General features: G+C 36.9%; 2 protein-coding genes across 2 annotated transcripts; both read right to left on the minus strand.

Moving 5' to 3' along the window:
* Positions 1–952: 952 nt before the first annotated feature.
* On the minus strand, positions 953–1,885 carry LOC308351136 (olfactory receptor 5M3-like; the record flags this gene model as incomplete). The annotated part of the gene is made up of 1 exon (XM_080816609.1): positions 953–1,885. The coding sequence occupies one exon, from the start codon at positions 1,883–1,885 to the stop codon at positions 953–955; it is 933 nt and encodes a 310-aa protein (XP_080672735.1).
* Positions 1,886–14,265: 12,380 nt separating this feature from the next.
* On the minus strand, positions 14,266–15,201 carry LOC308351114 (olfactory receptor 5M8; the record flags this gene model as incomplete). The annotated part of the gene is made up of 1 exon (XM_080816595.1): positions 14,266–15,201. The coding sequence occupies one exon, from the start codon at positions 15,199–15,201 to the stop codon at positions 14,266–14,268; it is 936 nt and encodes a 311-aa protein (XP_080672721.1).
* Between the last annotated feature and the right edge of the window lie 1,484 nt (positions 15,202–16,685).

Raw genomic sequence — 16,685 nt, forward strand, 5'->3', positions numbered from 1 at the left:
TGTCGTAGGTGTAGGTCCCAATCCAAGATGACTTGTGTCCTTATAAGAAGTGGAGTAGGACACAACACACACAGAGGGAGGACCATGACAAGCACAAGGAGATGACAGCTTCTACAAACAAAAGGAGAGTCCTCAGGAAAAAAATAGCATTGCTGATGCTTTGACCTTGGACTTCCAGCCTCCAGAACTGTGAAGATAAATTTTTGTTCTTTACACATCACAGTCTGACGTATTTTCCTATGGCAGCCCTAGCAAACTCCAAGTCTGTGTACCGGAGATACACAGAATGTTTTGATAATGGAATGAAGGAAGACCACCAATTTTATGTCACACTAGAATATAAATGAAATATGTTGAATTTTTTTCTGCCCCCATTTACTCTCCAAATAGGCAAACTGTTAAGTATTTCCTAAACTCATCCATTCCATTTTTTCGTTCGTTCTTTTTTTTTTTTAAAGATTTTATTTATTTACTTGAGAAAGAGAGAGAAAAAAAGCCAGAGCATAGAGGGAGAAGGAGAAGCAGACACCTTGCTGAGCAAAGAGCCTGGTATAAAGCTCGATCCAAGGACACAGATCACTGCCTGAGACATAGGCAGACCCTTAATGGACTGAGCTACCCAGGTACCCCATTCCATTTTTTTCTAATAAGGAACACGAAGTCTTTTCATTTTAGCTAAGTATTTGAACAATTTCAATTAGTGTGCCTGTGAACCCTGGTTCCAATAACCTTTTCAATTCATTACTTTTTAAGTTTTAATTAACCCTCACTACTTACATCAACAGAGATGGATCTACCTTCTTTTTCTCCTCTCAGTTTGAGACTTTCTCTGTTTTATTTTTAATGCATGAAATATTTAGCTTTTGTAAAAAGTCTTTAAGCAATACACTGAATGGCAATTTCTTGACAAATGCTTATGAAACACAAAAGACAACACTAACAGAATTTTATTTTATTTTGTTAAGCACGTTCTCCTGATCACTTTGTTCATGGCTTCTTTCACACCCTTGTTCCTCAGACTGTAGATCATGGGATTCAGCATGGGGATCACTGTGGTGTAAAACACAGCCACCATTTTCCCCTGCTCCACAGACTCCTCTGTGGGACTCCTGAGATACATGAATATGAGAGTCCCATAAAATATGATGACCGCTGTCAAGTGGGAGCCACAGGTGGAAAATGCCTTCCGCCTCCCTTCCGCTGAGTGCATCCGTAGAATGGCAATGAGAATGAACAGATAAGAAATGATCACCACAGCCAGAGAATATGTCACATTGATGCCTCCAAGAATGGTCATTGTATATTCTTTTACTAAAGTCCCAGCACATGCCATTTTGATGAGAGGTGGGTCCGCACAGTAGAAGTGGTTGATCTCAATATTCCCACAAAAGGACATGCCATATGTCCACAGGGTTGCGGCCAGACTAGTCAGAAAACCATATACGTAAGGGAAAGAAATCAGTCTCATACAGACCGCCCTAGACATTTTGCTGCCATACAGCAGAGGTTTCCCAATTGCCATGTACCTATCAAAGGCCATCACAGCAAGAATGAATATTTCTACATGGACGAGGGCGATGAAGAAGAAGCACTGTACCAAACAACCGGCATAAGAAATAGTTTTTGTTTCTGATAACAGATTTTCCAACATTTTGGGGGTCACATTGGAAGAAAACCACACATCCACAAATGACAAATGGCTGAGGAAAAAGTACATGGGGCTGTTAAGCTGTGGACTGACCTTAATTAACATGATCATGCCAATATTGCCTACCACGGTGACCACATAGACCATAAGAAAAATGATGAAGAAGACGACTTGCCATTCCTGATGACTGGTTAGTCCCAAAAGAATAAACTCTGTCACATCGGTGAAATTGAGCATTTTCTCAATTCTAAGTCAATATTCGTCATAAATCCTAGTGATAACTGGAATGAAATGAATTTAAAAATCAAATATTGTTTATTCATTAATTTATATATTTTTCCATGCCTCTTCTATCTTCCTTTATTCAATATCTATGCCTGAATTCTGCCATTCTTTGCAACAAATCTTTTCTGAGGACTTGTTATGTAGCAGTTTCTCTGAAAGTTACTGAGTGCCTTAATACATAACAGTTATACCAAATATTGTGATTGAAACACACTAGTACTCGATATTCTGCTTAACCAAATTGCAAGATTACTTCTTTCCTTTTTTTTTTTTTTTTGGATTATTTATTTATTTGTCAGAGAGAGAGAGGGAGCATGCAAAAACTGGGGGAGTGGTAGGCAGAGGGAGAAGCAATCTTCCCACTGAGAAGGAGCCAGATGTGGGACTGGATCCCAGGACCCAGGGATCGTGACCTGAGCCTAAAGCAGACTTTTAGAGGACTGAGCCACCCAGGCATCCCTACCTCTTTCTTTTTAAAGATTTATTTATTTATGTCAGAGATAGAGAGAGAGGGGAGGAGAGAGCAAAGATGAGTGGGGGGAGGAGCAGAGAGACAGAGAAGGAAAGAGAGTCCTCAAGCTGATCTCCCATTGACCAAGGAGTGGGATGTTTGGCTCAGTCCTAGGACCGTGCGTGACATCATGACCTGATCCAAAACCAGGAGTCAGAAGCTTAATTGACTGAGCCACCCAGGCACTCCTCCAAGATTATGTCTTAAATATACATTGTTTCCAATAATGGCATGTTTGGTACTTCTTAAGTATTTTAAGGTATTTATGAAGACTTTTACTTCCCTTTTTAACCCAAAGCAAAATTAATTTTTTACCTTATCGCTTTTTCATCATAAGCATATCTCCATGATTAGGGATGGAAACCACTTAATCAAATAACTCACCAACCCCAAGAGTCAGACAAAAATTTTTTTTAATCTAACCTCATGCTCGGGCTCATTTAAATTGATAAAAGACAAACTGACCACATTGGTCACCAAAGCCAAGTATAAAGGGGTAAACTACTTATACACATTCATACATTTACATATATTCCCTGATTGTGGACCCTTTGGCATCTCTAAGGTGAAATTATAAATAATCTTATAATCAACTAAATATTATTGACAATATGCCCTATCATGTTCTGGATTCAAAGATAGGTAAAACAAAAGTATAAATGTCAACACTTATTGTGGAATTTTGCAAACAAACTTTCTATAACCATAATATATTTTTACATAGTTATAGGGAAGTCAGAAAGTAAGGAAAGATTCACTTTACTTTGGAGATCCAGTGACATTCTGGAAAAGCTTCCTGGATATTGTGCAAACTTATTTTCAATGTATTTAGCTTCAAATTTCTATTTAACTAATGTATATGTTGTATTATATAAACCTTTTCTCAAGACAATATCACACAAATTATTTTCTTGAGAAAATACTAGTACCTTGCATGATGTTAATAGGTATTAAGGAGTAAAATCTATAATTGCTTATTAAATAACAATGAGTAATCTCCATATCCTATCAGTGTCTTAGAGATACACATCTACCTGTAAAGTTAAACTATGAGAAGTCTTTTGGAAAAAAAAAAGTGTTATAATTAGCCTAGCTAGCATTTACTTAGCTTGAAAATGAGAAAGATGAAGAAAGAAAATGAGATAGAGAGCTTCCATCAGTATCAATGAACATTCATGTCTGTAGAACACAGAGTGTGCTTCTGTTCAACAGGAATCCTGAGATAGCTTTTCAACGGGACAATGAATTTGTTGAAGATGGTATTGTGTTGTGCCCTCCAAAGGCTAAATGTCATTTCTGGGGCCAGTGATTGTTTCCAAGACCCTTGTTTTAATCTCCAGCATCACACTTTGTTCAATGACAGTTGAACATATCCATTGATATCACTGAATAGTGACCAGAAAAGATAAGAGCAGGCAGGAAGATACATTTCTGGCCTTAATGAAAGCACACAGACTTTTATCCACAAAGGTAACTTCCACCCACCCCACTTGGGAAGAATAATTTTCTTGGAGAAAGGAGAAAGCTTCCAACCAAAGTACATTAGACTGAGACTATATGACTCCAGAATCTCAGGTGAATTAATGAAAACTTGAGGCATTATGAAATAGCTTAAATATTTTTAAAGAATAAGAACAGTTCAAGTTATTTCTAACTGGATAAACTGCTTTGTAATATATTCCTATATAGGCTGAATAATCTGTTACAGAGTTAATAAAGTTATGGCTAAAATCCTTTGTTTTATGATACACAGAATGTCACCTTTTCTGTATAATGTCTGTGTCTTCTGTCCATCCACCTTAAGGCCTCATGTTACCTTTATGGGACTCATTATCCCCTAGAAGAGTTTTCCAGGGATCAACTGGACATGATCATTTAGATTGAAGCATACACAGATACACAGGGATAAATTAAAGCTTCAAGAATGCATGTGACCACATTGAATTAGAGTCGAACATGAATCCATTATGCACAAAGCAGAGTTTTCTTTAAATTAAAGACTAAGCAAACTGCTTTGTGATGGCTCACTCACTATTCACGCTATGTGTATTAAGACATTAGCCAAGGTTACCTACCTACCAATTTATTATTCTTGTCATAAAAGTTAAATTATCATTTTAAAAAAATATATTTGTGAGCCTAAGAAATAAAAGATGACATCAAATCACAGAGTAGAAAGTAGTAATATGAACATATATTTTGCTTTGTGTTGTTTATTACAAATTTTCCCAAATATACACAATAACCGTTTATAGCACTTACACAACTTCCATAAAAATAAATAATGCACACAAAATCATAAATCAGTTGCATTACAACTGGAAGTTAAGTGACTATGATGGACATGGCTGCCTGGGCTTTTCACCCTTATGCATTTTTCAAAGTTTAATAGAAGAATTCTTACTTGGAAATTCGGATCTACTCCCATGGCATCAAGAATGATGCAGCCCAATGAAAGGGTATAAAAGACAGTGGTGAATGAACTTTGCAACAGCTACATATATGAACAGCTGAGAGGTGGTTTGCCCACTGATAGACAGCAATGGTGACATCAGGGAGAGGGGAGTAGTCAGACCTGATCTTAAAAAGAATGAAGTCTGGAAAAAAGTTGGGAGTTTGGGGACCTCATTAGCACTTAGAGGGCTGTCCTCACCATCTAAAGGCAAAAATGCATACACAGGCTTCCCATGTTGTATCAGTCTGTATTTCAAATTAAATTACCAATAAAGATGGAAAAACAGGCACGAAAATATAAAGTATTACAGTTGAATAATTCCTTTTCTTGAGGTGCCTGGGTGGCTCAGTCAGTTAAGCATCAGACTCTTGATTTCAGCTCAGGTCATAACCTAACGGCCCTGAGATGAAGCCCAGCATCTGGCTCCATGCTCAGCAGGGCATTTGCCTGAGATTCTCTCCCTCTGCCCCTGCCCCCACTTGCCTCTCTGTCTCTTTCTTTCTAAAATAAATAAATAACTCCTTAAAAATATTTTAAAAAAAAAAGAGAAAAAAAAGCATTTCATTTCTGTTGTCAGACTTTGGTTGCATTCTCTCTCCATGACTCATAAAATTGGGCTGCTTTTATACTTTCCTTGTTTTCTCTTTAATTTCTCTATACCTAATATGATGTACCAGTAATTATAGTACTCATTTTATTATTTAATTATGAGTCTTAAAGGAGATATTATATATTCACATGTAATAAATACACAGGACACAATTATTCTTAAATGCACTCCAGGAAATTAGCACTTCCATTAGTAGCTTATAATAAACAAATAATCAATTCTCTATAGAAAATCTCTCTCAGGGCCTCTGGTTGGCTCAAATGGTTGAGCAACCAATTCCTATTTTGGCTCAGATCATGACATCAGGGTTATGTTACCAAGCCCCACGTTGGAATCTGTGCACAGGAGGGAGTTGACTTGAGATATTAACCATCTGCCCCTTCTCTCTCTCTCCCCACCCCAAATAGATAAATAAATCCTTTAAAAAAAATTTTGAAGAGGGGCACCTGGGTGGCTCAGTGGGTTAAGCTTCTGCCTTCAGCTCAGGTCATGATCTCAGGGTCCTGGGATCGAGCCCCGCATCAGGCTTTCTGCTCAGTGGGGAGCCTGCTTCCCCCTCTCTTTCTGCCTGGCTCTCTGCCTACTTGTGATCTCTCTCTCTTTCAAATAAATAAATAAAAATCTTAAAAAAAAAAAACACTTTAAATTTTTAAAGAAAACCTGCCTCTTTTCCTCTCTCTGTTTATTTCCTCCATCCCTCCTCTTTCTCTGTCTCTCCCATGCACACAAACACACACCTTCACATTCAGATAATATCTATGGAATAATTAAGGGCAATTATGAAGAATAAGATAAGATAAAATCCAAGATGCAAATTTAATCTGACAGATCCAGATACATTTTTATACCAACGTGAGAATGACGAGAAATATTCCCAGTAAGAATGCAGAAGTGAAAAGCAAATGCTACATAAGATCAACAATGCATACCAGGTAAAAGAGAACCTGGAAGTCCACAAGAGAATTTTCCCTTAAATGTTTGCTTTGAAAAAACAAAAACCAGGAAGAACCAATTAAGAAGCTTTGCCCACAAATGACCCTGGGGGCAAGTCGCTCTCTAGAGGAAGAGTCCACTGTTAAGTTTTGTTTTTTAATACCAGATTTGCACAATTTGGTTTTCCCCAAACTCAAGTTATTTTGCATGTGTCCTGGGATCAAAGAACACAATTTGCTTTGGGTTTGCATCAAGCCCAACTGGTGATGGTGTCACTCAGTCTGCACAGGGCAATCTTGTGTTCTGCAGTCCTTGGTCTGTGCCACTGGGCTTTTCCAGTGAAAGATGAAACAAGTAGTATCATTGCCTACAATAAAAACTGTAGCATATCAGAGCAGGAAAATGTATCTGCTTTACATCCTTCATTTTATAAGTAAGAACATAAGAAATTTAATAATAGCAACAATACAGCGTTTATTACATTTGCACATGCTAACTTAATTTTCACCACTACCTTTTGAAGTCATTATTATGATATCTATTTTACAGACAAGAGACTTAGAGCTTAAAGAGTTTCAGTGAATTGCTCAAGGTCACACACCCTAAATCAGGGACTAGGTTCCTGTTCCTGGTTCCAGACATTGATTCCAGAGTTCGTACTGCAACTTATCTCATCCGATTGGCCTAAAGTAACTACTAATTGGGCAGATGAAAATCTCAATTTCTAATTCAAAATATACCCATTTCCACTATGTGACTGGTATGTATAATATATTCTATAGAATATATTCTTTCACGCTCTTTATGAACTTGAAGGAACAAAAATATGTTCTTTGTATAGCCACCGAATGTGGATATGTCAACAATGATAATATGCATTTGATCATTTTAATTGAATCTCCTGGCAATATATGCCCTCCAAGTCATTCCCTCTTCTGGCCTGACTGCTGCATTATACTCACTTTAGTTGCTGCAACAAGAGCCTATTTCTGTTTCTTGAGATCAGTGGAGGAAATTGCTGCTTTCCCCCCAAATTGCAAGAAAATTTTCAGTAGAGCAGTTGCCTTATTCTTTGCCCTACCCATGGCCTAATATAGGTCCTACCTATATTAACATTGTGCTAGGTTTAATTTTTAAGGCCAGCCTCTATAAGACACTAAATAACCTCTTGTGATTCCTCTGGATTTTATGTGAAAAGGTTGTTCTCAATGTAAGAAGCCATGACAACCACTCATGGTTGAGAAATCTAGATAGGGCAACTGGCAGAGGAAGAAAGTGAGTTTTTATTATTCTAATTAGAGTTCTCACCAGACCACAAAGATTATTTATCGCGATTATCTAACTCTATGGGTCATGAAAAACTTACTTTCCCTTTAAACATTTCCTGAAGGGGACGCCTGGGTGGCTCAGTTGGTTGAGCGGTTGCCTTCAGCTCAGGTCATGATCCCAGCGTCCTGGGATCGAGTCCCATATTGGGCTCCTTGCTCGGTGGGGAGCCTGCTTCTCCCTCTGCCTCTGCCTGCCACCCTGCCCGTGCTCGCTCGCTCCCTCTCTCTAACAAATAAATAAATTAAAAAAAAAAACAAAAACATTTCCTGAGGGTCTCTGTGTAAAACTAATACTCTTCTCCCCTGTATTTTCATATAACTTAGTTCATATTGCTGTAATTATGGCCTTGTATCTCAGATCGTTTTAAGTGCATGTTTCATAATGTAGACAGTGAACAGTTTGAAACAATGTTTCACAATGAAACAATGTGAAACCAAGACACACTGTCTTACTCATCCCTGACCATTATGTAATACTAGGTGTTTTGTTAGTATTTGCCATACGCAGTGCAATATTCACAGGTTTCAGGGATTAGGATGTGGATATCTTTGGGAGCCTTGGTTCTGCCAATCACAGAGTACTGGCATTTTCTCCTCTTCTACCTTCCAAATTCCTCTTTGTGTCCGTCTAATTTGGGTTCCAATAAGGAAAAGACTCTACAGTCCATAATCGAGTTGACACATGCAAACTAAGACAAATTCCCTTTTTCTTCATGCCATGAAATTATTACACAGCAATAAATCTTCATTTGACTTTGTCATTGAGGCACTTGGAATGTTTCCTTTTAAAGTATCAAAGAAAGAACAACCACATAAAGGAAAGAATATGATGAAGAATAAGAACGCACTGCCATTTTCAACTTACTGGTGTTGCTTCACAAGCCCAAGCTGAAAAACAGCAAAAATGAGGGAGTTAACATACTGAATATTCACTTAAATCTAAATCTTCATGTCATTTGCATAGGCAAAACAGGTTAGAGCCTCATTTCAATGCATCTTCAAGAGGGCATCATGAGACAGACTGAGGATAAAGGATCTTTAGCTGTGAGAAAATCATATGGATGTTTCCTCAATATTTGACACCAAAATAAATGCAGAGTCTGTAAGATAAAGCATAGCAAAACCTGGGATATGCTTGCTCTTCTCCCTGAGAGGTCACTGCCCCAAATGAAGACAATCCTCATGTAAATCAACTGATGGAAGTGTTTCCGCTTTTAACAACGGGAGAAACAAAAAGTTGTTGTTTTTGCCTACAGTTGATGCACATAGAACTCAACAAGATTAAAGACACAGCACAAGTGAATTCAAAATCATGGGAAGTAGAGTTTGTAATATTAATATGAAGCAAAATTGAATTTAAGTATATTTAATTATTAATCACTTAATAAGAGGGAAAATGTTACTTAACTGATGAAAGGGATCATTCATAGTGAAGATGCAATTATATTATATAATAGATGAATTATAAAATACAGAGTATTTAAAAAGAATACTGCAAATTAAGATTAAATTTGAATCTTTAATATATTTTTTAGCTTTTACAAAAGCAAACAAAAAAATAAGAATAACTATAAAGAGAATATGAGAACTTATGTGGATTTTAATACAGAAATCTAGATTTTTCAGAAGGCATAGTTATATTTTTATATTTATATAAAATATAAAATATTTTAAAAATTATATTTATATATTATAAATAAAATATAATTAAAAATTATATTTATATATTATATTATATATTATATTATAATTTATATATATTATATTATAATTTATAATATAAATTATATATTTATATTATATTTATATTATATATTATAATATATGTATAAACATAATACATAACACATATTATACATAAATATAATATATAATATAACTATATTAATATATAATATAATATAACTATATTATATTCAGAGCAACCTCTGATTGTTTGTCAAAATTCCTAGTGGAAAAGTACAAAAATAACATGATAACATCTAGGAGATATAAAGGAGTACAAGGTTTTTGAAAATAGCAAGGAATACATCTTTAAATTAACATTAAATTATAAAAGGAATTTATAAATGAAAATATTTACATATATAATTCTTAGATCTAAGGTGAAGTAAAAGCTAGAATTAAATTTAAAACACAACATAAAAGGAATGATGCATTTCAAGATATATGATAGGATCCAAATCTGAACTACAATCTCAAATAGTTATCATTACTAATAGGAAAAAAAATGTAAATTGATCAATTAAACATATAATTCCAAGTGTTAGAAAGATGAAAAAGTAAATATAAAACATATTTTTATATAAAGCAATTTTGTTTTATATATTTGTTTTATATAAAACAAATAAAGTGAGATTCACAAACATAAAAGCAAAAATTGATAAAGGAAAGAGTAGGATTGATATTTGATGAAATCAAAGATCTTGTTCTTGAGTATCTGGGGTTGGACATTTACACATAGGGACAAATTGCCAGGTAGAATTATCAACATTAAGTGGAATTATGAAACATAATATTAGAATTTTGCTTCTTTCATAAAATTTGCAAGAGGTATTCCAATTCATGGCAGGAGGCTCCTTTTCATGCAGTCATGCAGAGTTTCTAATTTTCAGTCCTCTGCCCTCAACAAAGTCACTTTAAGCATCTAGATGCAGCTGTCAGAAGTTGGAGAAATAATAGGGAAGTCATCCATACTTTTTTAAAACAGTCTCTCGGTTGCACACTTCCAATCCATTGGTGAGAACTAGTCATGTTGTAGCACCTAAACCAGAATTGGTGGTGCTCTAACTTCCAAGCAACAACCCCACCTTAAGGACCCAGAGATCTATACTGAACATATTCCCCAAATCTGAGGACCTCTCCCCACCTTTCCTGCTCTACCCTGGTCCTAGCAACCATCTCTCTTGCCTGAATTATGTGATAATTCATAATAATAATACATAATAATTATGTAACTTCCCCCTGTCCAAGTGCCTCTACACTTCATTCTAAATTCAAAAACAGAAGTGGGTGTTTTAAAATGCAAGTAATCATATTGCTACTGAACATGGAAACCTTCCACAGCTTCTCATTTTTCCTCAAAGGAAAAAACCTCCCAATGGCACACACATCTTAAATAATTGGCCAGTGTGACCCTATTATGCCTTTAATCTCATATTCCCTCAATTATCTCATTGACCTGGGCTTCAGCAGCAATGGCTTCTAATCAGTCCTTGAAACACAGCCCTTTTCACCAGCAGTTCTCTGTGCCTACAGCACCCACCCCCCACCCCCATACACACAACACACACCTGCTCGGCTAATATCTAGACAACCTTCATGAAGTTTTTTTTACTATCATCTGCTCAATAAAATTTACCCCGGTTCTATGCCTGAGCCAGAGACCCTCCTGTGCTCCTTTATCCTACAGTATTTTTTTTTCAGATTTTGCCATACAGTCACTAACATATGATTCACTTGTGTATTATGATAATTGCGTATGTATGTCTCACACCACAAGAATACAAGCCTAATGAGACCTGTGCCTGACACACTGCTCATCTCCTGGTTGAAATTTATGTGATAAAAATCAGATGGAGATGGACAACACAAGAGATGGCTTTCGTCCTTCCTAGACTATTGGGAGAGACTGAGGCAAAGGGAAAGTGTTGCACGATACGTCCTCTCTGCCAAAATGGCATTTTCAGAGAGGTGTTACTTCATCTAACCACAAATTTGTAAAAGAGGAATAGAAGGCATTATCAACTCTGTAGGAGATCAGCTTTGCTCTGCAGGGAGATTTACATGATCCACTCACCTTCTTCCAAATAATTAGTCATTTTCCACACATTAGACAAGAAAGCTGCTTATGCTCTCAGCCTAACTACCCAAGCATTCTTAAGAAACATTTTTCACAAAGTTATTGATTTACTGGATGATAAATAAACCACACGATTAAGATATAATGAAAACATTTTAATTGCTTCTTTTTCAGTTATGGCAAATGTAATCAAGACATAGAAGAAAAAGATAAATCGTTTTAGGAAGTGAGGAGAGTATCAGTGAGTAAATCATACCATACGAGCTGAGTCTCCAGCTCCAAAAGGTCTCAAATTTTGGTAGCTGTTTAACGATAAATTTGGACAGAATGAGATTCAAATTGTTAATACTAAGGACATCCATCTATGTCTGCCAACTCAGTCTGTGGCAGGATATATGTAGCAGGATCAACTGTCACCCAGTTTGTTCAAGAGTTTCCTGGTCTAGGAATGGAAGTTGTGCATTTATCAGTCAAAAAGTTTTCACCTTAGTTTTAAGTTATAAGGTTAGAGAAATGTGTGCAGGAAACATTGAGCTGGATAGCAGAAAAGTCCATTAAGTGTTCCATAAACTGATATTTGCTGACTCAACACAATATTTATTTTAAAAAGAGGAAAAAGAAAAAACTCGATGAAACAAACTACTACTTCCCATTCTGCCTTATCTGAGGGGCCATGGACCACCTAACATATGGCAGCAACCAAAGTGTGGACATGAACACAAACTAGTACAGTCTGTTTACCTTGTCAACTATGGCAATGCACAGTGCCTTCCAGTAAAGAAGGGAACCACTTATTTGGCATCAGCTTTTCCCATCGTTTCTCCCATTTATTACACTTCAGCCACATGTCTTTCCTTCTGTGTCTTCAACATGCCAGGCTTCACCCTGAAACTTCGGACTTAGTGATTCTCCAGGTTACAGTTCCCAACAATCTGTGTATGTTTGTCTTCTGATCCAAGAGGCTGAGATTCAAAGTGTCACCTTTTCCAAGGGTCCTTTCCCAGCCCCTGAAATTGCCACATAAGCAACAACCCCCAGTTTTGAAGCTGCAAGTCACTGTCTTCCACATTGCCTTGCTGTACTTTCTCCATTGTGCTTACCAGTGCCTGAAATACTTTATCTGTATGCATGCTTTGCTTTTGAAATATCCCCACCTCTAAAACATAATGAAGGACATTTCCTGCCTTGTGTATACCTGAATCTCTAGTCTGTAGCATTTTTGCCCAGTAATCAACATAGTTTGAATGAATGAGACATTTTAAACCAAGACTAGCGATCAGTATCTCCAGATAACAGCTCTGCAACAAACCTAGAGAGCAACCACTGCAGAATCCAACCTGAGGAGAGAAAGTTCCTAGGGAGAAAATGAGTAAATTATAGATCACCTATGGTTTTTCTCTATAAAAGGGGCTTTATAGTTCAGTGTGAATTTGGATAGAAATAGCAAATTTTTAAAGAAAGTAAAAACAACTAATAACTTTGACAATCAAACTATTGTGCAAAATTTGAATTATGGGAGCCATTCATAATGTCATTCATAGTGTTGGTAGTCAGTTTTTATAATGTTCATAGGGCTACTCTTATTATCTTCCAATACTACCAGTGATACATTTAGAGTTATTTTAACCACATATATCAATCGAAGGAAACCTTCGAATGTGACCATATCGGAAAGATGAGGAGAAAGAAGTGGTGGTTCTTGGGTAGGAATGCAGGGATTGGCAGAAGAAGGTTTATAATTTAACTTTAGTAAAAAGTTGTCAATAAACCATGCACGAGTTTGAAAATCAATACATAGACATATAAACCGATAATGTAAAATGAGTTAATGCCCAAAGACAGGAATAAGGTGTTTATATATGGGGAGGTAGGGAGGGGAGAAGTGAGACAGGAGTGTGTATAACCCTGTAGTACTATTTGATATTTTAAACGAGATATATGCTTTATATTAACAATTTTAAATAATTACAATAAGAAATTTTAACTCAAACGCACATATTTGTAGAAACAGAAAAAAACAAAACACAAAATCTCAAATATGATTTTTTGAGGGCTGTAGTGCTTAATTTCCGTTATATGCATTCACATGTTTGAGTTTTGTATAGTTACTATAGTATCAGTCAGAAGAGGGTACTCACTGCCATGGAAATGAGTAACTCAACATATGGTTATAGCTTGTAAGACAGAGGGCACTTCTCATCCATTCCACATTTCTAATGTGAGTTGGTGGAGGGAGCATTTCCACATGTCCTCACTCAAGAACCCATCCTTACATCTTAAATATTAAATACTGCTTGTCACCAGGACAAGGAAAAAAAAAAAAAAACACTGAAAGGTTTTCTCATGAACAATTAAATGCTCAGCTTGGAAGTGATGAGTATGAATTCTAATCTAACTCATTGTCTAGAAATACTTCCACCTAAACCCAAAACAGGAGAAATAAAATGCCATCATGTGCACAAAAGGCAAAGAAATTACAATAACCAGTGAGTATAATGAATAACTACAAACATGCCAGTTTTTGTAATGAAATTTTACTTCTCGTGTTTAAATCTCTAAAAATTATTAGAAGCTTTAAAAATGCAATGTCCCCTTTTGATGTACCATATTTCTCATTTCATTATCAATTCTACCCTGTAAATTTGGAAAAAGTTTTAGAAAAATTTTGGGAACCAGAAGAATAATGATAGATTCTAAGAAAATCTCTGTTTTCTTAACAACTCTTTGGTCAATGCTTCTTTCACATCTTTATTCCTAAGGCTATAAATCATGGGATTCAACATGGGGATGACCGTTGTATAAAATACAGCTACCATTTTACCTTGTTCCACAGATTCCTTTGAGGGACGTCTGAGATACATGACGAACAGGGTCACATAGAATATGGTGACAGCTGTGAGATGGGAGCCACAGGTAGAGAAGGCTTTGTGCCTGCCTTCTGTGGAACGAATCCTCAGGATAGTAGGAAAAATATAAAGGTAGGAAATCAGGATGATGAGCAGAGAAAAGGAGAGGTTGCATCCAGCCACAACAAACATCGACAGCTCCTTGTTGGAAGTGTCAGAACAGGCCAGCTTAATCAGTGGTGGGTCAGCACAGTAGAAGTGGTTAATTTCATTGGGGCCACAGAAGGCAAGGCTGTAGGTCCACATGGTCTCCATGAGGCCCGTGAGTGCCCCATACACGTAAGGCCCCATGATGAGGGTCGTGCACACACTCTTGGACATCTTGCTGCCATACAGCAGAGGGTTGCAGATGGCCATGTACCGATCAAAGGCCATCGCAGCCAGGATGTACATCTCCACATGGACCAAGGCGATAAAGAAGTAACACTGCACCAGACAAGCAGGATAGGAAATGGTTTCCTTCTCCAACAAGAAGATCTCCAGCATCTTGGGAGTCACGTTGGAAGAGAAGCACAGATCCACAAAGGACAAGTGGCTCAGGAAAAAGTACATGGGTTTGTGGAGCCGGGCATTGACCTGGATGAGGACAATCATGCCAACATTCCCTGTGACCGTGACCATGTAAATGGCCAGAAACAGCAGGAAGAGGACAATCTGCAGTTCCAGGCGACTGGTCAGTCCAAGGAGAATGAACTCAGTCACTGAGGTGAAGTTTCTCCTCATCACTTCCTTCAGTGGGAAATGAGAACATTGGATCAGTAAAAAATGGAAAATTTTTTAAAGGCAAAAGAGAAAGTCATATTTTCTTAGAACATCATTTTGGACCTTTTTTCTCTACATTTTTTCTTTCCTTTTCTATGACTCGTTGTCCCTGGGGACACTAGAAATAGTATTTCACTTGAAACAGTATCCAATTAAACACTAGTGACTGCAAACTTCTGGGTTCCAGTCACTAGTGGGCTTGAAGTCTTCTTCTTTGTTAATTATCCTCTTATTTCTCTACTTACATTTTTGGTGTCTGTCAGGATATTTCGTACCCACCTGCACTTCTACTTTGTCTATCTTCAATACTTAACCTAACCTCACATTTATTTTCTTCACCCCAGATTTTGCCAATCAGTATCAATCAACAAACAAAAATCCACCACTGAAAAATGAATTTACCCGATAACTTAATTAGAAGTTCAGAATCTTGTACCAGAAGTTCTTTTCCTGATAACAGTGATTTCTTCCAGAAGATGCCACATTAACTCCTTAGGTTCTTTGTAAAAGGGAACGAAGTGATACATTAGAAGATGCATCTTAATTCATTCTTTGTGAGATATAAGGAATCAGTACTTCCTACTTTAGACTAGATGTTATATGAGGGGGATGTGAAAGGAAAGAAATCTTTGAGAAGTTGAGTGATTGTACATGTTTTACCATGAATGGCTACAGATATAATGCACAGGAAAGCTTTCAGAAAGTCTTCTAACATTTTCCAGTCAATTCAGTACATTGAGAGAAGCTAATTTTTCAGTCTATCAGATCTGAATTAGACAACAGAAATGACTTGGACCAGTATGTTTGTCTAGACTGGAGAAAGCAGGTGGAACTTCAAAGTGACAGCCACGAGGCAGAGACGGCTTTGACAGAGCCGGGGCCAGAAGCAGTACCTCCCCTCTATCCATGTTAGTGCTGTTGGAGCCAGAGTGGGTCTTTATGGAACAGTACTTCAAACAAACAAATAAGCAAAAACAAAGCAAGACCAAAGTAAATAAAACATCACAACCACAAAGTTTCCCTTCTCTTTGTTTATTCTCAAACTAGATTTTCTATGACCAAAGAGTATGCTCTAGGCAAGAGAATGTGGTGAAAGAGAAGTGTACAATTTTTATCCATCCCTTTATGGCATAGGATTGCCCTTCCCTTCCTCCTTTCTGCTTCCTACTGGCAGCTCATATGGATGTAGTGCTGAACTATCCTGGAACCCACAGATGAGATGGCAGAAAAATGAGGGAGTCATGACTCCTAAAATCGTGGCTGACCTCAACTGACATACCAGCTCAGAATTTGATAGCAGTGAGAGTTGGACTTCTAACTTAACTATTACTTTGTTTTGCTGTTGTAGGAGTTGAAATCATTATCCAACTAATAGAGACCTCTAGGATCAGTGCCAAAGATTATCATAAGACTCTATAGAGCTTGTCCTGGTTTTCAGATTTGCA

This window comes from Martes martes (genome assembly GCF_963455335.1).
Source record: "Martes martes genome assembly, chromosome: 10".
Taxonomy (NCBI): Eukaryota; Metazoa; Chordata; class Mammalia; order Carnivora; family Mustelidae; genus Martes; species Martes martes.